Below are 26509 nucleotides of genomic sequence, written 5' to 3'. Positions count from 1 at the left end.
GCATTAGCCAAAAAGACAGGCGCTATATCGCGCTAAGATAGTCGCGCCATACGCGTCTCAATTTGCGCCTAGCCTTATTAATAAGTTGAACGTGTCATTTTTCAGTAATGACGAACCGATATCAGAATATCCGGATTTTCGTCATTATTGCCAGTCATTCCAACTTTGTGGAATTAATGTCAATGATCATGAAAGGGCCGTGTCAATATCTCCGGAGTTTGATGACCTTGGTAACATTGATGCCAGATCTCAAAACAGTGCTTAATTTCCCTGCAGAAGAAGACAAATCGGTTACAATACTCTCACTGTTTGGTGCAGGGTTGCCAAATGTTTTTCTGTTGATTCTGTAGGCGGGTGAATGAAAAGTCTGGATTTGTGTGGATATTTATGAAATAGACGATTTTATTATTTATAGCGTGAATTGGGATTTTTCATATTTGACGCATATGGAGCGGTATATTTATCATACAGTGAAACACTATATTTAAAAACACAAAAACAGGTTTTACCGTAAATAGTTCCATTTGATGCCAATAATGTATTTTTGTGAACATAAATAGGATTGCTTCGACAACTCGCAAGCAGATCGGTCGAACCTATATTTGATCCGATACAGGTGTTTTTTTACATCCGTTTCTAGTGTGTATTTTTTCATCTGGTGCGCTGCGAGCGAAATAAAGCTCATAAAAAGTGGTGCGCTATCGAGACAATCCGGCAGCAAGACACATCATCACACACGCTACACAGCGGCGGCAAGTAGAAGTTTATTTTCCTCTTTCTTCTTCCATCATTCGGTATAGCTTCTGTGCACAATTTACACCATTGTTTAAACTTTGTGTTTACCAAATCGGCAAGCGTTGGCATTAGGGGTGTCCATTTTGATACATCACTGTTGAACTATTATTGGAACTTTTTTCATTTTCAAATTACACATAATAACAAAAATTGTAATAAATAAAATTTTCAACAATAACTAATATAGAAATATAATTTCTTTTACTAATTTATATTTTCCAAATTATTATATTCTGTTCATATCGAACAGTTGTCTACTTCTTCGTTTTTATTAATATGGCAGAGGGCTGGGAGGATTCCCCATCCACGCCAAAGAATATATCAGATAATGAAGCTCCTCCTGAAGAGCAGGAGGATGAAACAGAAGATGAGGAGGGAAATTCTGTTTACGAGATAGAAAGCTCTGAAGATGAGGAAAAAGACGAGAAGCAGGATTTAAAAAAAAAAAAAAAAAAAAAAAAAGAATACCCTGATGGCGCCAAGGGCCCATTTATCGTATACTTTAGACGAAAATCCAAACCTCTTAACGTCATTCGCATCTCAAAAGAGTTGACACAGAAATTTTCCGAAGTTACCGAGATTACTCGGATGGGGCCAGACAAATTACGAGTTGTCGTCTCCAGCAGAACCCAAGCGAATGAAATAACGCGCTGTGATCTCTTTGCGATCGAGTATCGCGTATACGTACCCTGTTGCAACGTTGAAATAGACGGTGTAATAAACGAAAAGGGTTTGACTCGAAAAGAGATACTCGATGGTGTCGGTCGCTTCAAGAACTCTTCACTTAAAAGTGTGAAGATTCTTGCATGCGATCGACTGAAATCTGTGTCACAAAAGAGTCCTCAATCGGACAAACTCTTTTCGTGTGATATTTGAGGGTTCCGCCCTTCCTAACTACGTTGCAATAGGTGCACTTCGTTTACCTGTTCGGTTGTTTGTACCCCGGGTAATGAAATGCAACAAATGTATGCAACTCGGTCACACGGCCGCCTATTGTTGCAACAAAAAACGTTGCGCAGATTGTGGAGACAGCCATGATGAGAATCCTTGCGCGAAAGAGCACAAGTGTCTTCATTGCAGCGGGACTCCTCATGATATTATTCAATGCCTGGTGTACAAACAACGAGGGGAAAAAATCAAGCGTTCCTTAAAGGAACGTTCCAAGCGGACTTATGCAGAAATGCTTAAGAGTTCCGTTCCAACGACTCAGGACAATCCCTACTCCATTCTGCAGAACGACGAGACTGTTGCTGACGCTCCCGATGCAGGAAGTTCCGGTACATCGCAGGGTGCCGTCAGGAAAAAAAAAATTACTTCTTTTCTATCACTCCCCAGAAAGAATACCGAAACTTCCCAAGTTGGAATGAAAACTCGAATCGAACGTGCTGAGAATAGACCGAAGCAAGTATCTCCTGGTTTAAGCGGTTCTTCTACGCACCAGGGGTCCTCAGCACTTCCCGGAGCAGCACCCAAGACGTCTGCTCCTTTTTCGCGGTCGAGGCAACAGCCACAATCTGGCTTGCTTGCGCTTTCTGACCGGGTGGACAACATTTTAAATGCTTTAAATATAAATGACCCTCTTAAAAGCATAGTATTATATTTGCTTCCGATTGTGAGAACATTTTTGAAAGAAAAATGTGGTTTTTTGGCAGCGTTCATTTCCCTCGATGCCTGATTCAGTGCAAGAGGTCAAGGATTTGACCACTGTAATACAGTAGAATTGCAGAAGCATTATTCCTAAACTAGATCAGTTTAAATTTTTAGTTCACAGCTCTAACTGTGATGTATTTTCTCTCTGTGAAACATGGCTTTCTTCAGCCGATGAGCTGAATTTCCACGATTTCAACATTATTCGCCTCGATCGAAATGACTCGTTTGGTGGCGTACTATTGGGGATCAAAAAATGTCACTCATTCTATAGAGTCACTCTCTCATCGATGACAGGCATTGAAGTTGTTGCTTGCCAGACACAAATCAATGGCAAAGACCTCTGCATTGCTTCGATATATATCCCTCCCAGAACTACGGTAGGCCGCCATCAGTTCTTTGATACTATCGAGGCAATGCCGGTGCCGCGGGTAATCTTAGGTGATTTTAACTCCCATGGAACAGCATGGGGATCACTCTACGATGACAACCGTGCCACTTTGATTTATGATCTGTGCGACAACTTCAAATTGACAGTTTTGAATACTGGGGAAGCAACCAGAATAGCCAACCCTCCTGCACGGGCAAGCATGCTAGACATATCTCTATGCTCTTCTTCGTTATCCCTGGATTGCATGTGGAATGTAATCCAAGATCCCCACGGTAGTGATCACCTACCAATAATTTTATCGATCGCTAATGAATCAAGCTCTCGTGAGTCAGTCAATATTTCGTATGACCTCACGAAGAATACTGACTGGAGAACATTTGCGGAAATAATATCTGAAGTAATTGTTTCAATGCATGAACTTCCTCCACTCGAAGAGTATAACTTTATATCGAGTTTGATTTACGAAAGCGCACTTCAAGCTCAAAAGAAACGTGTACCGGCTACCACTTTCCGACGTCGTCCTACATCACTTTGGTGGTACAAGGAGTGTTCAAAGGTCTACCTTTGAAAACCATCCAAAAAATTCAGGAAAACTGGATTAGTGGAATGGTTTCTAAAGTACCAAGCTTTAGAAGCCAAACTAAAAGGTTTGATTAAAGCAAAAAAGCGTGGATATTGGCGGAAGTTCGTCAATGGTTTGTCAAGGGAGACAGCTATGAGCACTCTTTGGAATACGGCTAGGAAAATGCGTGGCTGGAACCATACAAACGAAAGTGAGGAATACTCTGACCGTTGGATTTCTAACTTTGCAAGGAAGGTTTGCCCCGACACCGTTCCTGCACAAAACGTCGTACGCGACATTCCACTTCAAAGCGATTATGAGAATTTTTCGATGGTGGAATTCTCAATTGCCCTTCTCTCATGTAACAATTCAGCTCCGGGGTCGGACAAGATTAAATCCAACTTGTTGAAAAATCTTCCCGACTTGGCAAAACAGCGTTTGCTGAACTTGTTCAACAAGTTTCTGGAGCTGAATATTGTCCCGCATGACTGGAGACAAGTGAGAGCGATAGCCATACGGAAACCCAACAAGCCAGCTTGCGATCACAACTCGTATAGGCCGATTGCAATGTTATTCGTAAATTGTTAGAGAAAATGATTCTACTTCGTTTGGACAAGTGGGTCGAAACGAACAATTTGCTGTCAAATACGCAGTTTGGCTTCCGCCGAGGTAGAGGGACAAATGATTGTCTCGCGCTGCTATCTTCTGAAATCCAAATCGCATTTGCTCGCAAAGAACAAATGGCTTCCGTTTTTCTCGATATCAAAGGGGCATTTGATTCAGTTTCCATGGAAATTCTCTCAGAGAAGCTTCATAATCGTGGACTTTCACCAATTCTTAACAATTTCCTGTACAATTTACTGTCAGAAAAGCACATGATTTTCCCTCATGGCAGCTCGAAATCTTCTCGTTACAGTTTTATGGGCCTACCACAAGGCTCCTGCCTAAGCCCCCTCTTGTACAGTTTTTACGTCAATGATATGGATGATTGTCCAACTAGAGACTGCACGCTGAGACAACTTGCAGACGATGGAGTTATTTCCATCACGGGTACTAATCCCGTCGTTCTGCAAAAGTCGTTGCAAGATACCCTGAACAATCTGTTCACGTGGGCCCTCAAGCTGGGTATCGAATTCTCTACGGAGAAAACTGAAATGGTCGTTTTTTCTAGGAAGCACGAACCCGCCCAATTCCAGCTTCACCTATCCGGCAAAACGATCCAACACTCTATGTTTTTCAAATACCTGGGTGTATATTTTGATTCTAAGTGTACCTGGGGGAGACATATTGCGTATTTGAAACAGAAATGCCAGCAAAGAATCAATTTTCTCCAAACAATTACCGGAACATGGTGGGGTGCCCATCCAGGAGACCTCATTCAGTTGTACAAAACAACGATATTATCAGTGTTAGAATATGGCAGTTTTTGCTTCCGATCAGCTGCCAGGTTCATATTCTCAAGCTGGAGAAAATACAATATCGTTGCTTGCGTATAGCCATGGGGTGTTTGCATTCGACACATACGATGAGTCTCGAAGTTTTGGCAGGAGTACCCCCGCTTACTCTTCGGTTCACAGAATTATCCTACAGATTTCTCATCCGTTGCAAGATCATAAATCCATTGGTAATTGATAACTTCGAAAATCTACTCCAACTGACTCCTCAGTCAAGTTTTATGTCTTTATACCATGAGTACCTTACACACGACGTGCTCCCTTCACCAGGCATCTCCAACCAAGTTTGCTTCCCATACTTCTGCAATTCCTCTGTCATTTTTTATCTGTCCATGCGACAAAAAATCCATGGAATCCCAGATCACCTACGTTCCGATTCTATTCCGCCGATATTTTCGGCAGAATATGGGAAAGTTGGATCTGATAAAATGTTCTTTACTGACGGTTCATTCATAAACGGGTCCACTGGCTTCGGCATCTTCTATGAAAATTCCAGTGCCTCTTTCAAACTCAAAGATCCTTGTTCCGTGTATGTCGCTGAACTGGGTGCGATATATTACGCATAAGGGATCATTGAAACATTGCCCATCGACCACTATTTTATTTTTCCATACAGTCTCAGCTCAATAGAGGCAATCCGCTCAATAAAAGTTGATAAACGCTCATCTTATTTCCTAACAAGAATAAGACAACTATTGAGTGTTTTGGTCGAAAAATTATTCAAGATTACCTTAGCATGGGTTCCCTCTCATTGCTCGATTCCGGGGAATGAGAAAGCGGACTCGCTAGCTAAGGTGGGCGCTTTAGAAGGCACACTTTTTGAAAGGCAAATTGTTTATAATGAATTTTTCCACATTCCTCGTCAGTATACGCTCGTTAGTTGGCAGCGCATGTGGAGTGGTGATGAGTTCGGTCGTTGGTTACACACGATTATCCCTAAGGTCTCGACGAGTGCATGGTTCAAGGGATTGAATGTAGGTCGTGATTTCATTCGCGTGATATCTCGGCTTATGTCCAATCACTACAACCTAAACGCGCATCTCTATCGCTTTGGGCTCAAACAATCTTTGTGATTGTGGCGATGGCTACCACGACATCGAGCATATTGTCTGGTCGTGTATCCGGTTCCATGCTGCTCGCTCTCAGCTCTCTAGAGCACTGAGAGCACAAGGCAGACAATCGGATATCCCCGTCCGGGATATCTTAGGTAGCCGGGATCCTGATCTTCTGCTTCATCTATACCTGTTCCTCAGAAACGCCGATGTCAACGTTTAATGATGTTTCCTTCGTTGTGTCCCCGTTTCATATCCCTCCTATCCGATCGATAAACTTTTACTTAGTCGCGGCAATACATACACACACTCTTTACAGATACACGGGCCGAAGGTTGTGCAGTCCACTGATGATTCAACAAGAGCCAAAGGTTGTACCGCTTATGACAACTCTACACGAGCTGATGATTGCGCCGGCTAGTGATCATTCTATCCTGGATTCCTCGAGTCGAGAAAGACGCACCACGCTAGATATGGGGTACAGACTAGGGGGGTGTTGCTGATTAATGGTCAGCTGCATCCCAATAGGAAGTATCCCGTGTCGGGCACACGTACAGAGCATCGAAGACTGCGACATACCAATTATGAGAACACTTGTAATACTAACCTCGAGTCAACCGCGAGTAATCGGTTACATATTACTAACATAGTCTAAGCAAACATTGTCAAAATATTGAACTCTTGGCCCCGTTTGGCTGACGCCATATGAGCCTTAATAAAATATATATTTTGGATAAAAAAAAATAAATTTTGCCCGTTAATATTCAAAATCTATGACTGGAGTGAAAAAAACAAAGTGATTTATTTCATTGGAATCAAAAATACGCGTATTGTATCGTTCCTGAAATATCATAAAAATGCAATTAATGTAATTAAAAGAAGTTCACCTCTCATCCAATTTACCGCAATCTTTTCGTCAAACTTCTGCGAAATCGACTCATGAGTTGCAAGTACCGAGAAACTTCAACTTTCAACAAAGCTCAAGCCCATCAAGCAAAATTTCACACTCGACGACACACTTTAAATACTATTCGAGTCAAAGTGCTGCTGAACGCTCCGACTCATATTTAGCATGCCGTATTGAAGCGCACCACCAAAGTTCAAAACTCACGTACGAAGAACGACACTTTGTCGTGTCACTTTGGCTCTCGGTCGACCTCTCTCTTCCTCCCTGGCATTCGAAATACACTCCCTCGAAGGAAGGGAGTTCCATGAAACGCGCACAATTAAGATGATGTTATCCTTGAGAGCCATTGTCATGCAGCGTTGGCTGCTCCTGTTTTCAGCAGCAACCGCACCACTGCACCACTAGAACTGTTTTGTTTCGATACCCGTCGCCGTGTCCCCTCCATCCTCTGACCTAACCTAATAGTTTGCTCAGCTGAGCTGAGCATTTCCATCAAATCCAAAGTTGTGGAAGGTGAAAAGCTGCCACCCACCCACGCTCGCTGTAATGCGATTTCCAGTTTGGGAAGGCTTCTAAAATAATCCCGTAAATTAATGGTGGCGTGAAATCCGATAACATGGCGTTAGTGTTGAGTTAAATTCGGGTCCGACCGGTGGAAGTAGGCGAATGGTTTTGGGAAATTGATGATTTTCCAACTGTTATCAATTGGATTAATCAGCAGATAATCCTTCTATAAGAATTATTAAATGCCGATAGATTTTAGAAAAAATAGATTCTGCATTTATACAAAAATCTGTTTGATCACTATTTTCATGTAGGGATTATGTAGGAAAATGTAATTGGCTTGGGTGACTTTAAGCCTACACTCGGAGACTGTGGACTTTTGGAATTTATGCGGAGGTTCAGTTCAATGTTTCCTCTCTTCAAATTGGCCCGTGAGCGAACGTGAGCGAACATAGACTTGACGTAGCCCCACAGGAAATAGTCTAACTGCGTCAACTTGGTTTTCAATAAATCGATTGTTTGAATCGCTGTGTGACTTGTGGCGCCGTTCTGTTGAAACCACATATTGTCCAAGTTCATATCATCTAATTTGGGTCAAAAATATACGGTTATCATTGAGCGGTAGCGAGTCCCATTCACAGCAACGTGCCGGTCTTGAACATACGGAAGAAGTACGGCCCAATGACGCCGCCGGACCATAAACCGCACCAAACCGTGTTTTTTTCGGGATGCAATGGTGACTCATGGAGTACGTGTGGATTTCTGCCTGACCAATAATGCATATTTTGCTTATTGACGGAGCCATTCAGCCAGAAATGAGCCTCATTGCTGAGGATGATTTTTCGATGAAAATCCGGATCATTTTCAAGTTGTTGCTTAGCCCAATTCACAAACATACAACGCTTCAGTTATTGCGTCAATTTGATCTTGTAAGGATGTAGGTCAAGATTTTTTCGCAAAACGATATTTCGCAGGACGATATGTCGACCATAAATTGGACGTAGCGCTCTTAAAGGTGAGGCCATTGACTCCGAATTTCGGTAGTAAATTTTAATAATCTTGACTCGCTGTTGGATCGTATATCTTTCCATTATGACAGCCCTTACAATTTCCAACAAGACATCCATACGTCGGAAGAAGTGCACTTTAACAGAGAAATTTTTTTTCTAACTACCCTTTTTTTTCCTTTTTCATGGAATTACGACTAATCCTAATTTTGTTTAAAGTTAAGATAGCAATATAATGTATTCGACAAAGTTTTAGATCTTAATAAAATATGAACTTTCGTTGAAGACGTCAACTTTTTATAGGGCACTAGCTGACCCGGCAAACTTTGTCCCGCCAAAATTTTGTTTTTTGTTATCAATACCTTCAACATTTACTTTTTCTAACTATGAGCAAGTTCATGGGTCGAATCGCAGAACTGTTCATTAATTAATATTAATATTCTATTCGTCTCCGTTGAATTTACTTTTTACTATAAAATTCCCAGTATTCCTAATAAAACTCATAATATCAGATTATTTGTAGACACAATTCTCGTTCAAGGTTTTTCAACCACTTGTAAATAACATGATTCTCCGTTACATGGAATAAATGTTTTATACAAAAAATATGATAGAATAAAGACAGCCCTAAATCGGACAATTCCTTCCTCGAGTTCTACTCTTATCAACATATCTGGCGATCCTTTTTTTTTGGTATAGATAGAAGAGGATATAGGAGTGCGTTACATCACATTAAAAGCCATTTCCAGTTTCGAACAAAGATCAATTTCGCTAGCGCAAACATCAAATGCACTCACAGCAATTTCCCCAAACAAATTTAATTTTCCCTTTTTCCTTCAGAGTTTTCCGAAAATTTTCAATTGTCTTTTTCAATGCTTGGCTGGAATATTTTTGGTTGAAATATGTGTAATATTTTCATGGAACCCCCTCTCCATTCCAGAGGAGGGAGGGGTGTCATACCATTATATAAACATTTCTCATACCCAAAAACCCTCACATCCCAAATTGTGCTTGATTAGCTTTCGAGTTATGCAGAAATTTGTGTTTCATTTGTATGACAGCCCACCCTTAGAGAGGGGGGTGGAGAGTCCAACCATCATAGAAACATTTATTACACCCTAAAACCTTCACATGCAAAATTTGGTTTCATTTGCTTGATTTACTCACATAGTGTAAAAAATTGTGTTTCATTTGTATGGCAGCCCCCCCTTAGAGAGAGGGGAGGGGTCTCAAACTATCACGAAAACCTTCCCCGGCCCCAAAAACCCCAGTAGTTTCCGAGTCCAAAAGAATCAGACAGACAGACAGACAGAAATCCATTTTTATATATATAGATTTTTATATGGGGACCCCCGAAAAAACAAATGTTTTACTCGTTATATTTTCGTGTGTAAATTCTCTCGGTTGACTTGTTTTTGACATGTTTCTGAATAGAAAATAGTTAACAGAGTATGTAAATCACGATTAATATAAATTTCAAAGAAAAAAAACATGAAAAAGTTGTTGTTTCGAAATTTTGTTTTCTGTTAAAGTGCTCATCTTCTGATTTATGGATGACTTGTTAGAAATTCAAGGAATTTTTGTTTCAACAAATTACTTGTAAATAATTTCCTGCATTTCATTCTTTGACTGAAATTTTTTTAGGTCTGATAGATTTTGTGTGAGAATTTTTTCTAAATTTTGAGTTTTTTTCATCTTTTTTTCGAAGAATATTTCTTTGAGAACTATAAGATCTACAAAATGTTGGTTAGAGAATGAAATGTAGTGAATTATTGTTTTCATTAAAAATTATGAAGCAAATTTTTGAAAAGACATGTTTTTTAAAAAATCTGATAATATAGATATGAATAGCCCATACAATTCCCAACAATTCACCCATACATCGTAAGATGGGCACTTTTACAGGCAAAAAGTTTTCCGAACAACAACTTTTTCATGATTTTCTTTGAAAAATTACTATTAATGTTTAATTTGTAACATTTGTATGTATAAATTATCGCGATTTACATGCTCTGCTAACTTTTTTCTATTCAGAAACAGATCATGAACATGCCAAACGCGAAAATTTACACACAAAAATGTTACGAGTTAAACCTTTTTTTTCAGGAGTTTCCATACCAAAATGCCCTATATTCCAGAAACTATAATAGATAGAAGGTTGACGTTTGGGACGATATTTGGGTTCATATTTTAATCAGATCTAAAACTTTGTCGAATACACTATATCGCTATCTTGACTTTAATCAAAAGTAGAATTAGTCGTATTTTTTTCAAATATTTTTTTTTGAGAATTTAAAAAAATACGCTTTTGAGAAAAATGAATTTTAATTTTCAAAATAATTATTTTATCAGCAAAATTGTTTTTCAAAAAAAATATGGTATTTTTTTATAAAAATTTTCTACATTTCATCCTTTGACTAGAATTTTGAAGGTATTATAATTTTTGAGTTATATTTTTTTGTAAAATATCAAGAAACATTTGTTGGCTCTTTTTAAAAAGTAGTCTAATTCTTTTTTGATTATTTCATGTATGCAATGTTGCTTAAAAGACCCATTTGCTTACACCCATAACGTTTTGCTGCTATCTGAGATGGTGGTGCCAACGGCTAGTTTTTTTTTATTCGTTTATTTTTACAGGCTCAGTTACTTAAGTTTAAAGGAGCCGAATTCTGAACGGCTAGTTGAGTTGGCATGAAATTCGTCTAAGGTCCTGTGAAAAATAGGTCAAATTTGGCAAGCAGCCACTAAAGCCGGAAGGTACTGGTGGTGCCATAATAGACTGAATGGATCTATTTCACACTTTTACCAACGCATAATCCAATTATCTAAACACTTCACATAGCTGTATTCAAAAACTGCCTTCAGTTCACGCAGCGAATTCGTTTCAATGTCTTCAATGCTGTCATAATGGGCCCCACGGAGCAGTAATTTGAGTTTCAGAAATGGGAAAAAGTCACAACCCCATCTCTCGTCGCCAGTAATTATGCGTTGGATAAACGGGTGATCAGACTTCGATCGTTCAAGCACGTCTTCAGCCACATGATTGCGATTAAATTAAAGATAGTTGATCATTCTTTTTTGGCATAGTTCAGAATTGATCTCTTTTGGCACTAGTCGTGCTGCGACTTTTCTTGTGCCCAAAACATCAACCAAAATATAACGAACGGTTCTGTGAGGGATATTTTATCAACGGGCTAGCTCTCTCAACCTTAAAGGACGATTTCCGAGCACCGTTCCTCTTACTATGGCATGTTTTCATCAGTTGAAGAGGTGCCGATATAGTTTGGTGTGACATGAAATTAAATCGAACCAATGAAGACTCATCAGGAGATCCCCCGACTTATTACGTTTTGACATTTGGAAACACAACATTCCCTTTTTTGTGCTTGTGCAACACGTTTGCATTGTTTTCAAGTTGTTTACTTTGAGATCATGGAAACTCGGGCGTTTTCAAAACAATTCCACTGTGTATTCGTTAATTGGCAGAGCATGGTTTGAAAAGCAAGCTTGCTCAGAATATTTCCTTTATCACCAAAGCTCATCAAGCCTGGAGACTGGAGTCAGGAGGAGAATGTTGATAAGCCGGTAGAGTGTCGGATAAAGGTTTTGTGGACCAATGTGTCCAAGCTTGAGTATTTCAACGAGAAAAGGTGTGTGCGTGTATGATGCAACCCGGAAGAGGAGCTTCAGGAACGACATGTTCAAGGCACCGTGAAGCATGGGGAAGGTAATGTTACGCTTTAGGGAAGTTTCACACTCCGGTCAGTAAATAGATTGATGTGATTATTACTGTCGATTTCTATACCAACAATCTCCGTAAAAATCTTGAGGTTTCATTGTTTGAAAAATGGATGTGGAAAACCAGTTTGTGTTTCAACATGATTACGATCCTTAACACATAGAAAAGAAAAGTATTTATTTCGTTCATGCTGTATCGAACTCCACTTGATCTCGGGTCTAAACTCTATCGAAAATTTGTGGACTATTCTCGATGCCCACGTCGATAAAACTGGAGTCGCGAACAACAACTTTGAGACCTCCGAGAGTGCCTAGAATGATTTTGAACCCTTTGAAAAACCTCGTGGACATCTGATAACGCAAGCTTTTCAGAAATTGAAACCCAATTAAAATCCAATGAAGTGTTTTCAAAATTATCAGTATCTTGTTTGCGGCAACATCTTTTGTGGAATCCAAACGCTGTTATGGACGTACTCAATTTCAACCCAGATCTCGAACGAGGTTTTCCATAGGCCCGAGTGTGCAAACACTTGCAATCATTCTGTTGCCAGTCCTAACATGGTTAAAATGCGATTTCCGGTTTAAAAACCACCGCCTTCTGTGTATAATTCTTGCCAAAGCTATTCCACCAAATGTGTTGAAATCTTTGAAGATCAGTGTAAAATTTTACGGGTTGAATCCTTCCGAGAAGTGCTAGGAATTCTCGTTTGGATTCGTTCGTATTTTTTTTAAGCAAAGGTCTGGGCGAAAATTTGCATACTTTCTGTCTGACCCGACTTGATCTCATCAAACGAAATTACCAAACAAAGCCGCACAGTTGGTACAGCTCATAATCAAATTAGGATCAATTACATTGTGAGCGAAACTTCAATTCTCTGCGGACAGCACTCGAAATTAATTTTCCACAGCATCTGAATGAATATTTCCAACTAACTGCCTCTCGTCGGTACCCGTTTGCGTATATTTGTGGAAAATTCCACCGCTTCGGTTTGGGCACACCTGAACCCAATAAGGCGTGCGTTAAAATGATTAAATCAATCCGAGTTTAGGTAATGAGAAAAGAATGCGAATGTCGGTGCGAAAGAATTAAGTTGTTTGTTTGATCTCCGGTTGTCGAACTCGGCGCGAAGGCGTTACAAAGGAAAAGGTAAGATTTTCGTCTATTGCGTAGGTTAAATTTTTGGGATGCCGGGTAGTTAAATCAGGAACTGTGGTGGTAACGATGCGAAAGAAATTCCGGCCGGTTGGAATAGAAATCACAATTGCAAATATTTTTCGCCCTCTCCGTTGCGGACACTCGAACGTCTTACCCAAATGAGCGTTGAATTGGAAATTGTAGCGATTCGAGAAAGTGAAAAGTTGAAAGTGGCTCGAAATGGTGGGAATTTCCAATTAAACAAGTCTCCGTTAATGAGAGACAAACCTTATTCAACCGTGAATAATAACAAAACCAGAAGCCATAGCTTGAGTGATACGTCTACCCACATAACTCGTTTGCTACTCGTTTCAGAAAAAATACGTTTATATTTATTTCGATCTAATGGAAAATCTAACAAACTGTAATACTGTCAATATACTTACTTATTCTTATGCAGTTCCTTTTTCGACACGCAAACTGCTGTATAGGCATCCTCTAGCAAACAAAGTTCTTTTTTCTTGCAGTTGAGAGGTTTGCACAGATCACCTGAAAAGTAAAACGAAAGAAAACAGGAAAAAAATACCGTGAAACTCAATTGTTTAAACATTATGTCGTTCTTGGTAACATGCTTCCCTCGGGGATGTGATTGCTTTCTGTGTCTATGAATAATACATTGGGGAGCATATTATCACACCCTTCTGTTCTCGCTCCTTGCATACGTGGCGGTATAACCGCTATTTAACCATCAAACATTATCCTTCCGTAGAACATGATGCGCACGATGTGACAAACGATGGGTTTACACTTCAGAATGTGATTCTTACGTTCGGGTCTATGTTATCTTTTACATAATGGAATATCTATGTTATATTTCTCATGAGCGGTTTTCTGTAGTACTTCAAAGAGTAATTGTCGGAATCGCTTATTGATGATGATGTATCATCGAAAACCATCCCTAATATCAGCATCCCATGAAATAATTGAATTCTATACAAAAAAGTTAAATATTTTTCTACTGGTTTAATGTCGAACTTGTGAAACTAATAGTGGGCGGCAGTGTTTGGATATCTATCAATATCGTATGATACATAATGTGTCATGCAAGTAACCTTTCACGAATATACAGGGTTTTCCAACTTTAAATTCCTAAAGTAAATTGAAATAAAACACACTTAGAATTCGAATTTCGATGAAACTTTTATTTCAAATTAAAGTTTGGTTTATGCCATTATGTGTGAAATACAACATCATTCAAATGTCCACCTAGGGCTTCCTCGCACATCTTGATCCGGAACAGGTAATTTTCGATGGCTTTTCGGTACATATGGGGCGGTATCTCGGTCATAACTTCACGAATGTTGTATTTCAAATGTTCAAGAGTTTGCGGAGAGTTGGTATAGACACGGTCTTTCGCATAACCCCACAAAAAAAAGTCTAGCGGGTTCAAATCGCATGATCTGGACGGTCAATTGGCATCACCAAAACGCGAAATTATGCGTCCCTAAAATTTCGTGCGCAATATGGCCATGTTCGGTCGTGTTGTGTGGCACGTGGCGCCATCCTGCTGAAACCACATCTCATCCGTATCCATATCCTCAATTTGTGGCAAAAAAAAATCGCTTAACATGCGACCATAACGCTCACCATTCACAGTTACCGTCTCGCCGTCCTCATTTTCAAAGAAATACGGCCCGATGACTCCACCAGACCATAATGCGCACCAAACAGTGACTTTTGGCGGATGCAATGGCCTCTAAACAATCACGTGTGGATTTTATGAGCCCCATATACGGAAATTTAGGGTGTTTACATAGCCACCGAGCTCGAAATGTGCCTCATCGCTGAAGAAAATTTGATGCGAAAATTCAGCATTTTGCTGCTGTTGATCGTTCACCCAATCGACGTATGCCCGACGCATTCGATGGTCACCACGCTCTAATTTTTGTACCAGTTGGACTTTATATGGATGTAGGTGCAAGTCCAAATGCAAAATTCGCCACGAAATCGAAACATTCGGGTCATCCTCCACACTGGCAGCAACAGCAGCAATATTTCCGGCCGAACGCACATTACGATGATGCACAGGTCTCACAATATCCGCTACGGATCCAGTTTGTTTGAATTTACGCACTACATTAGCGATTGTGTGCTCTGTAGGCCGTCCATGACGACCAAAATCCGTCCATAATGCTCGAAAAACATTTACCGATTTTTCATCATTTTTATAGTATAATTTAACAAAATTAACACGATGCTTAAACGATCCATATTGTAAAATGGCAGACATTCAACTAACGATAAGACGCTTTGGTTGACAGCTATGTCAAACGGTTGTCAGCGCAGGGCTGTATACTTTCGGAAGCCCGAAATGAAAACCCTGTATAACCTAACATGAGTGGATGTTTCAAATACTTGACCGAATGACAGTATTCACTTTTGTTGCACCAAATGATTATGAGAAGCGAGTAACAAAGCCTGTTGATTGCATATGCGAGATGTACCTAGCATTGTACACTATTTCGAAGCCTGCATATAAGTTTGAACCACATATATCGTCCCGTTCTACTATAGCGAAAACCGCTGCACAGACAAGTGCAGAGCGATAAATGCTATAAGGAAGATTACGTCATCATTCGGTCACGATATATCAGGGGGGTCCTTTGCGGCCATCTTTTGATAATGATGATGATGGTCCCGCCTCCTTCCCCTACAGAGGTTTGAGCAAGACGAGTTATCTAAAGGATATATTTTTTTTCTAAACATTGAAATCAGCTTAGCAAACACGAAAAAACAACTGATTTTATTTACAGATATAAGTTCAAAAAATTGTAATGTCAAAAGACGAACCAATACTCAGTTATGTCCGCCACAGAGCCGGTACGGTCCCGACGAGGCCCTTGCAGCCAAGTGGTCCAACCGCCAGCCTTGTTTTGGATTGACTACGAATATCCTCATTCAGAGAAATCGAGAAAATTTCCTTTACCAACAATTTCTAGACCGACACTTAAAAAACTTTCAATTTAATATCCTTCATATCTGTGTAACGCGCGTGACGCTCAAACTTTTGTAGACTATTTTTTTACTGAAGCAACTATAGCAACGACAAAATAAAAATAAAAATAGTCCATCATCACCAAGATCATTACAGATATAATAGGGATCAATACAAATTAAAAAAAAAGATGATTTAAAAAGCTTAAATCAGGGGTTCCCAAACTGTTTTGGGCAAGAGACCCCTTTTCCAGAATGAAGTGATACCACCCCTATAGTGAAATTTCTTTAAAAATCTGTGTATTATATATTCAACCTCCGACGAATTTCAGAACGTAAATAAACTTGAAACCTAAATGCTTTGAAAATCATAACCCAAAACAAAACAAAACGCCTCTCTGGTTTCGACATTAGTTGTGTGAAAAATCCTCAGCTTTCCAGAAAAAATTTAAAAAAATATAACGCCTTTGGTCCCGAGACTATGAAAACAATAAAAAACAAATACAATCAATAATAATCAGAATTCGAATTTTCTGCAGGTATATTATTTTTTCCAAAAAAGACCAAACAAGATTGGCTTCAATTTGATATGTCGATCATCTGAAACGGTCTAGTAGTTCAAAAGTTATGAATTAAAAAAAGGCATTTTTGGGAAAAAAAAAAGAGGAAAAAGTTGATTTTTCGGACAACCCTAAAATGGAAATGGCCACCTTAATGAAAAAATAGAAAAATACGGGTCAAATGTTTTGCTTTAAAGAACAAAACTACGAATTTTTACGAAAATCTGAGAACCACTATATCGGTTTGGCATGGAATGGCTGTATATATTTATTTTGCTGGCTCAATATTTTTTAATAAAAGACTAGCTTATTGGCTTCAATTTGTCGATCATCTAAAACGGTTCAGTGGTTATGAATTAAAAAAAAAGTCATTTGTGGGAAAAAATGGAAATAATGGATTTTTCGAACCACCCTAAATTGAAAATGGTCGTCACCCTAACAAAAAAATAAAAAAAATCGGGTCTTATGTTTTGTGATAATGAAAAAATTACCACTTTTCACGAAAATCTGAGAATCACTATATCGGTTTGGCATGGAATGGCTGTATATAGCAGCGTTAAAAGTGAAAAATATAATCTGACTACCCTTCCCTGAGCATCTGAATAGTGAAATATTCACATAATTTACACTCTCTGAGACTTATGGATCAGGATCTGCTACATTAGTTCAATATGAATCATTCGCTTTGCGTAGTCCGTATGATCCTGTTGTTTCATCATGCATGGAGAGATTGGATATGTATATGTTAGAGGCAAAAAAGGAAATTAAACTTTCTGCACCGAAACCGTACATGACGGTTCTGTTTTTTTGGCTCGTGTATCATGAAGTGCGAACCGAAGCAAAGTTGTCTCGTTTTTCGTCTTTTGTGTGGTGATTTGTAGCACATAAAAGCAAAAAATGCCACTGGGGGAAATGATTTCTGTAAGATCATATTTGAACGAACGAAAGCGAATTATTCAGTGAAAGGATCAATCGGAAAACACTGGAGCAAAATGACTGATGAACTATTCTAGCAAATGGTTATTCTAATTGACGTGACTAATGAATATAAATCTGCCTCTTCATTCAACCTGACTTCAACTTCCCCTGACATGAATCTCGTTTCCCCCGTACACAATCTTATCAACGTTCATATAAAGTAAAACGAAAACATGATTTTTGATGAAAAAAGTAGTTACACCATTAATGGGCGGCTTCAATGTTTATCAACAAAATATCAACAAAATTCACAAATTTTTCAGTGTTTCTGAAAACAACACAGCACGTTATTTCATATTTGTGAGTAATTTGTGTACGATACAAAAAAATCTAGCTCACCTGTTGTATACAGTAAACATCCACTAACTGGGCGAAAAGGGAAGACCACTTATCGACATTCGCGTTTTAACTGGTCCGACATGTTAAAGGTCAGGGGAACGAGGGAACTTCAATGAATTGTTTGATACGCGTTGTTCATGTAATTGGATAAACAAAAGGATTCCAATGGAAGTTTCGTATTGAGTGCGACAACAGGTATGAAATATAATATGAGAAAATTATTTTCCTGTAGTTTAATCAATGTTTTTGTCATGCGAAAATAATGTCAATTTCCATAACATTTCAAATTACATTCGAATGCCCCTCACAGCAAATCTTCCATTTGAATATGGCATCGATTGTTTACCTAATTCTGCTTTTTAACTGGTCCAAGGACCAGTTAACGTTCGCCCAGTTAAACAGCAGACCAGTTAAACCAGTACCAGTTAGAGAACGATTACTATACATCAAACCAAGTTGAACTCAAACATCGATACATGCATACGTGACACATGAGAGAAAGAGAAACGAATTCATTTTGGGGGGAATCCCTTCAATATACAATTAAGTCCATATGACGGGAAAGAATGAAATGAGATAGTCGAGTCATAGAGTACGGTGCCAAAGTGATAGTTTATATTTGGTGGGATCAAAAGGGTGGAACTCACTATGGGCTGCTAAAACCTGAAGACAATCTACAGCAGACATCTACAGGCAGCAATTGATACGTTGTAAGTGAGCTATTGCCGACAAAAGTTTAGATTATGCGATAACATTCCATCATGACAATGCTCGGCCTCATGTTACAGGAAATTCTGTTTCACTCGCCGTATGGCGTAAACCTTGCCCCTTCCGACTACCATTTGTTTCGTTCGATGCAGAGCACTTTGAGTGGAATAGGAAATCCTTTACTGAAGAACAAGGTATCAAAAATTGGTTGGATTCGTTTTCGACTTCAAATGATGAACTCTTCTTTTGTGACGGAGTCCGCAAACTGTCGGAAAGGTGATAATAATGAATTATTAACGACAGCCGCACAGTACACGACTATTTCTCCATATGCATGTATTTCGTTCATTCGTCTACGAAAGTATCGGTTGTTCAGTTGTCATGTTTTTCATAGATTCGAAATGCAATTGTTATATAATGTTATATAATTGTTATATATCCGTTTTTTATCCCATCTGTTTATTTTTATTACTAGGCTCATCTAGCAATTCAGCTGTAACAGACGAATTTATCGTGTACATTTTTTTACATGTTGTATATTACACATCAGCCATATAGGCGTAAAAGTGTTCCTATCTCATCGATATTGTTAGAGACGAATGAACTCTCAGAGTTTAAAGTCTCTCTAATTCAATACCTTCCTTCCTCATCGATACACATTTATATCTATAACACATTAGCCATTTTAGGCGTAAGAGTATGCATTCATATTCTATCGATACACAACACATGTCACATTTTTCGGCGTAAGAATATTCCTATTGTTCGAATGTTCACAGTTGGACACAGCGGGACTGTTGATATGGGGCTTCCATTGTTGTGTTTATAAATAGCACCAATTCCCGATGCAGCAGATCGATCGTATGTGGAGTGAGAGGCTGGGATCACCATCACATGATGATTGATGCATGGACATAGTAGCTAGAATAACACACAGAGATGGTTAGTTGAGGGCCCTGAGTTCTAAGCCCATGATTGTTCGCTTGGTAGCGGATACACAACCAATCAGGCTATATACCCCAATACGTTGTTGCTATAGTTCATGAGTTTTTCTCTCGTGTTTGAGATGTCGTGTATCTTCGTATATATTATATCGTGGTGCTGATGGTAGTGGCGCGGGTAGAAGCAACGTGAATGGTCTGAATAGAAGTGTTGTGAGTGTAGGGGTGCTCATACACTGTTTGGTCGAAGCCAAATATTTGCCTTTTTTTTTGACAGATAAAATTTGATCAACGTGTACTGATAAAATATATTCGACACAAAAAACGACTAGCAAATGTTAAGTTAAGTTTGTTAATAAATTTTAAGTTCTTTGTCACTGTTGACAATTGAAGAGTGGCAAACAAAATAGTGTTCGTACAAATTTCAAACCAAACTTCATCTGTCCAATATTTGATTTCCGGACAAACAGTGTACGACCACCTTAAGTAGTATGGGTTAATGCAAGCATCCCAATAATATAGCCTTCTCGCTACAGTCAGTGTGAAGTTCTAGTACTTAAAACCATACGTTCGATACCCATCCCGAAGTGTATTGGCGAAATCAAAACAGGAAGTGGGTTATATCTGTGGTATAACCGCAAGGTTGACGTGGGACTATCGTTGGTGTAGTGATCATTTGTTTGAAGTTGCATCTGAATAAACTCTCAATGAATGAATTAATGAATAAATTAATTCGAAAACGAGAGTGTTACATTGGAGGCACAAGGTTTTGAGCCTCCATACCTCTTGATCGACTGAACGAATTGACATGATTATCACTTCATTCGAATAATAATGTCCACGAGTTATATGCCTTGAAAGCAAACTATTGATAAAGTCGAATGAACTGAAGAAGTTTTAGGTCTCTATAATTCAAGACAACCACAACAAATTATTGGAATTATAAAAATCTATAAATATGGGTACCTGCTTGAAATTTTATCTCAGTCGTTATTAATATGCGAGTGATGCAAGATACAGCTAGCAAAGTAAGATTGTCATTCGCTTTTGTGCACAACGTCGTCGAACAACTTGTATGTAGCGAAGGTAAAGTATTCAGCAAAAGAAACAATCATTCAAAAGTGGTGCAAAAATGGATCTCCGCTTTCTTATGTTTGCCTCATACATAACACATAATACATTGCTATTCATCAATTGTTAAGCCTTTTCAAACTAACTAATAAACGAAATATATGTCGCATCCAATTAATTTACATAAATGTTGCGTTCACTCATCCTTCCTCACAATACCTACTTCTCGTTTCAGAAATTGTTGAGTAAACATTTGCCTGTTTGCCTGTGAGCGAATTGAATGGAATCGTCTTTCTGAAGATTCATTGTACCCCTATAAAAAATTGCCGAAAGACGTCAGTAAACGTTGATCGCACTTGATTGAAAAATTACAAAACAAAATATGATTGATCGCACTAATATATTATAAAAAGAGAACAAAACAGTTCTTAGATGAACTGAATTTGATCTGCTGAAAACATAATCCATCGTGCTGGGCTCAGAACCGCTCTGCTCCTTTCTGTTGCGTTATTGATTTCGGCTTCTGTGCAACGGTTCACGGTGGTTTAGATGGTTTTTTCTTTGCTATAGCTGTACCGACAGTATCAGGAGCTTTCTTCCTGTTGTTCACCTTCTTCACAGCAGTAACATTGAATTTTTCGGCAGTCTTAAGGTGAAGGTGGAAGCTAGCCACGAATGGCTGCCACAATGGCGCTCGTTTCTTCCATCTCCCTCCCTCACCCCTCGTCCGAAAATCAATAATTTTGCGAAACAGTGTGAAGAAAATGATCATTTTCGCACACTTCCATCAAGTAATATCAACCAAACTCTAATCGATTACTCACAAGATATTAAATTTTCATCTGCTGTCGCACTGTATAGTAAAAAACTTCGGAAAACTCGAGCATGTGAATTTTCATTTTTCAATCTTCGGCAATGGTTTTGTTTGTATTGATGAAAGCATCGATATTTTTTCGACACTGATGCCAGACAACATCATCGAAACAGCTATAAAAACCACTCAATAAAATGTTATTCCTGAGTCATAGCGTTTCATGTCATGAAAATCAATAAAATAAAATTGTGTTGATATCAATACAATTATTATTTTTACGTTTGATGGGTCTATAATGTAAGTTTTAGCAATTTTAACATTGGGTAAGAAAATTGTATTGCATAGCTCGGAACACTGCCACGGCTACCTATGCTTTCAAAAATAGTAAACGGAAAAGTATTACATTCAATCAAAATTACAATTGGCCGAGGAATGAAGAGAATACGATCAACGAAGGAAAATATTAAGGAATTATCAACATCGAGTTACTATGCGGAAGAACTTATTAATACCAAAAGAGCCCCAAATTCGCATGTGTTATAAATTTGCTCATGTTACGCTCGCGTATAATCAGAATTTTACTTCATATGCAAATGCACCTTCTATATATATTTATATTTGCAATTGTTCATCGGAACATATCGTTCATACATTTTACTTTAGTATAGAATTGTTATTTTTTTTTTCAAATGTATTCAAAGACTCGTTTCAATGAAGCGCCATACAGTCTGATAAGTGAATTGATCTATTTACGTGTGCTTTGCTCTTCTCTCACTAACACTATTAACACATTTTTATACGTGGGTTTAACCATACTACTACAATGGCTAGCTTCCACCTTCACCATAAGGTAGCCAATGATGTATGAACGATATGTTCCGATGAACAATTGCAAATATAAATGTATATAGAAGGTGCATTTGCGTATGAAGTAGAATTCTGATTATATGCGAGCATAACATGAGCAAATTTATAACACATGCGAATTTGGGCTTTTTGGGTCTTCCGCATAGTAACTCGATGTTGATAATCCCTCATATTTCCCTTCGTTGATCGTATTGTTTTCACATATTCACGTTGGAGAGCTTCCACCCTTTTCTTCGTTGGCCGAGGCATTTTGATTGAATGTAATACTTTTCCGTTTACTGTTTTTGAAAGCATAGGCAGCCGTGGCAGTGTTCCGAGCTCTGCAATACAATTTTCTTACCCAATGTTAAAGTTGCTAAAACTTACATTATAGACCCATTAAACGTAAAAATAATAATTGTATTGATATCAACACAATATTTTTCTATTGATTTTCATGACATAAAACGTTATGACTCAGGAATAACATTTTATTGAGTGGTTTTTATAGCTGTTTCGATTATGTTGTCTGGCATCAGTGTCGAAAAAAATTACGATGCTTTCATCAATACAAACAAAACCATTGCCGAAGATTGAAAAATGAAAATTCAACTTTCAGAGCACTTGTTCGAGTTTTCCGACGTTTTTCACTATACAGTGCGACAGTAGATGAAAATTTAATATCTTGTGAGTAATCGATTAGAGTTTGGTTTGGACGTAATTTTGCAGAAGATTTTTCCCCACCTGCAACAAAAGGTGATTTTCATGTAAATAAAATACATATTCGATATTAAAAAGTTTTTTTCTTATTCATAATTTTAATTTTGAAGTGTGTTTATTCCACCTGAACATCCATTATAGTAATTGTCGTTTCCCAAAATCGTGATACGAAGCTCAGTTTCGTCAACACAAATTTACTCTCCCGCTTCGAAAACAAATTTCGCCGCTCCGTCTGCGCTGCCGGTTCGTATAGAGAAGCTGCTATGCCTGATAATATAAATTATTATTATTATTATTTATTATTTATTATTATTATTATATCAAATACATCATGTATTTGTCTGTCCGTGTCGGTACGTGCCGTTTACGCTACGTGCTGGATAATATAAAACGGCCTTTAGTTGTTTTCTAATTCCCGGTAGCAACGGTAGATAATTTGTTAGCAGCGATGCCATCCTTTCGGTTTTTGCTCCTCGACGCTCGACCGGCAAACAATGCTGACTCGATAACCACCAAACGAAAAGAGTTGCGCGTGTATGTGTGTGTGTCGCTTGTTTGCCCAAACAGGCTCTTGGTGACACCGTTATCGGCGCTTTCATGATGAACGAAGTTAGCTTCGCCACAGCAGCGACATCATGCTCCAATCGCTGAACAATTATGACTGAGCTTTGAAGGCAATTTTTTAATTTTTATTGTCTACTCTGAGCCACCACAGCAAGGAATCATACTAGATACTTTTTTAACTATGTAAACGAATTTTAATGTCCAGTTAACTTCTCCACGAATGTATTAGAAATTTCTATGAATAATAAATAAATAACGGAGCTCTGAATGAATAAAATATTATTAGCGTGGAAAGATAAGAGGATCTTTTTCAAGGGAAATTAATTCCGACCGCACACGGTTAAAGCTATTGAAATAAGTTTTTGCATCAATAAATAACAAGCGTTTATCATATAATTCAGTTCAGTTGTTTAGGAGGTATTGACGCTCAATAATAAAGAACATTACATCGAAGGCTACTTCGAAAAAACATTATCATCGTTACTTTTGAAGCTTGTCAAACTTTTTCCCACAACTGTTACTCTTGCATAGTAGGATGCTGTAAATAACCAATAGAATTATCTATAATTTCTGCTTTGATGTGTAGAATACACCAAGTTACAGTGCTGTGTAGGACATTCAAGGATTCCTGAGAGGTCAGAGGTAAAAATTTTGACATTTGATAACAGCACTCCAAGAAAAGGGGCCAGTAATGTTCGATAGGAAAGACATCGTCCATGATAATGTCAGGTCCCATACCGCTTCGGGGACTCGTCAGAAACATGCAAAGCTAGGCTGCTAAATTTGGTCGCAGTCGCAGTCAGACACAGTCAGATTATCGCATGGGTCTGTTCATTTGAAATTATTTGCAGAACAAAAGGATCCAATTTTCCACCTCTAGGGATGAGACTTCTTTTCAGAATGGAATATACAAGTTTTCATCAAGCTGGTAAAAAATCAATCATAAATATAGAAATTATGAATATAGTGAGTTCATTTATGATATGAAAAATAATTAATTTGTTTTATAGTTATAAAATGTTAATTTTAAAATCGGGCAAAATATACGGTCGTCCGTATATTTTGTTGCATGTGGAAATGGAAAATTACGGTTGTGCCAATCTTGTTTGTGTTGTGGATCTTGTTGCAATGCGAGTGTAACGTCCCGTTCAGTGGCGTTTTGGATGTTTGCAGTGTCCAACATGAGAAGGAAAGCAATCAGGAAGGGATTTACGGTCATTCTCCTTGATATACAAACAACATCCATGTTGTGAATTTAAATTTCATCAAATCACGGTCGACCTCTCGTGCCGCTACTCGACATTGCCGACGTTCCTCCGATGCGCACGGAATAATGTTGCCCTCTTCGAACATCCGACAGCAAATCACCGGTTGCATGCTTCCCCACAAGAGATTTTTTTCCTACTATAATCGTTCACAGTCAGCAGCAGCTTCTTCCGTTATGCAAGCTTTCTCGTTTGTCCTAGAGATAATGATAACACTTGATTCAGTCATATCTCATCTGCCCAGTCGGGGTGGAATTTGTTTACTTTCGTTTTACAATTTTTACAAAGCAGATTGACCTCGTATAGTGGAGCCGAGGAAAAATGGAAGTAATATTGCTATGCTTTGCAGTGCACTTTAGTGTTGGGAGGATATGAACACCCAGCAAACAATACATTCTTTTTACAGCACTCGTGTTAGTGTGGAAAATATGTGATATTTAAGCTGGAAGCAACGAGTATGGGTACGATTACGCTTAGGTATATTATTCAAAGCGCTCAAGTGTACTCGGGTGGATAATTTCCATGAAATTAACATCCATATTCACCTTGAAGCTGCTGTCAGGTTCTCGGTTTCATGAGGCTGTCGTTCAAGAGCAGCACAAATATCAACCCAAAAGCAGGAGATAACATTCAGCTCTAGTTTCCCAGGAATGAAGAAATAAACTCCCACCAAGTGAGAGCTTTCCATATTAGTTCTGTGTGAATGTGCGAAAAATATTATTGAAAATCTTGGAAAATTCAGCTACTGTGTCTTTTTAAAGCGCTACCTGAATGTTTTATGTTTACAGAAAAAAAGAGGATATCATCATGTTCTCCAAAGTAATTTACGTCACACACACAATGAATATTACAACTGATGCCATTGCCATTTCCATCCGATTCAGTGCGATCTCAACGGTGACATTCTCCGCCTCTAATGGAAACACGAACGCGCAACAATGATTATACTCCCTCGTAGCGGTACATCTAATTTATATGCCACACGTGGCGCCGATTTGACATCGTACGACGCACCAACCTCTGTAACCCTTACTGCTTCTTATTGGGCTCCATGACCTGTAGGCAGAACCGTGCACTTGCACTAGTGCTGACGACCCGAATCCGGAACCACGGAGAGGACGAAGCGCGCGTGGCATCGTTCCCCCGCATATCATCGCGGCATCGTGAACAACTGTTCAGAATTCGAGAGGCTGGTGGCAATGACGACGGCGGCGGCAGCGGCAGGAACGGTAGCCGGGAAACTAGTGCCCGAGTGATATTTGATAGGAAATTATGCAAATTTATTCATAATATCCTGCAAGGCGACGCGGTAATCGTCGTTTCCTACTTCAGTGCTGCGGTAGGGCTTTTGACATACAAAATTAAGTAATGGAATCGAGTTCTGCGTTAGTCTATGCCTGTGCACGCCCGCAGGCCAAAATTGAACTTGATGTTTTGTTCTGAGTAGCGTATATTATAATGTGTGCTACATAAAATGGAGCGCTGCGGGGGATACAAAAACATGGAATGTCACAAAT

At 38.8% G+C, this 26509-nt stretch overlaps 1 protein-coding gene across 1 annotated transcript in view; it reads right to left on the bottom strand.

Annotated features, from left to right (window-relative positions):
* The window catches only part of LOC129772754 (proteoglycan Cow), a 421514-nt gene that overhangs the window by 88066 nt on the left and 306939 nt on the right, over nucleotides 1–26509 (bottom strand). Inside the window, exon 3 of the mRNA XM_055776228.1 lies at nucleotides 13639–13741. Within this exon, the coding sequence (XP_055632203.1) occupies nucleotides 13639–13741 (103 nt within the window). The remainder of the gene's footprint in view (nucleotides 1–13638; nucleotides 13742–26509) is intronic.

The sequence above is a fragment of the Toxorhynchites rutilus genome, chromosome 1 (assembly GCF_029784135.1).
Source record: "Toxorhynchites rutilus septentrionalis strain SRP chromosome 1, ASM2978413v1, whole genome shotgun sequence".
Taxonomy (NCBI): Eukaryota; Metazoa; Arthropoda; class Insecta; order Diptera; family Culicidae; genus Toxorhynchites; species Toxorhynchites rutilus.
The sequence above is the reverse complement of the archived record's forward strand: the minus strand, read 5'-3'. Positions and strand labels throughout refer to the sequence as shown.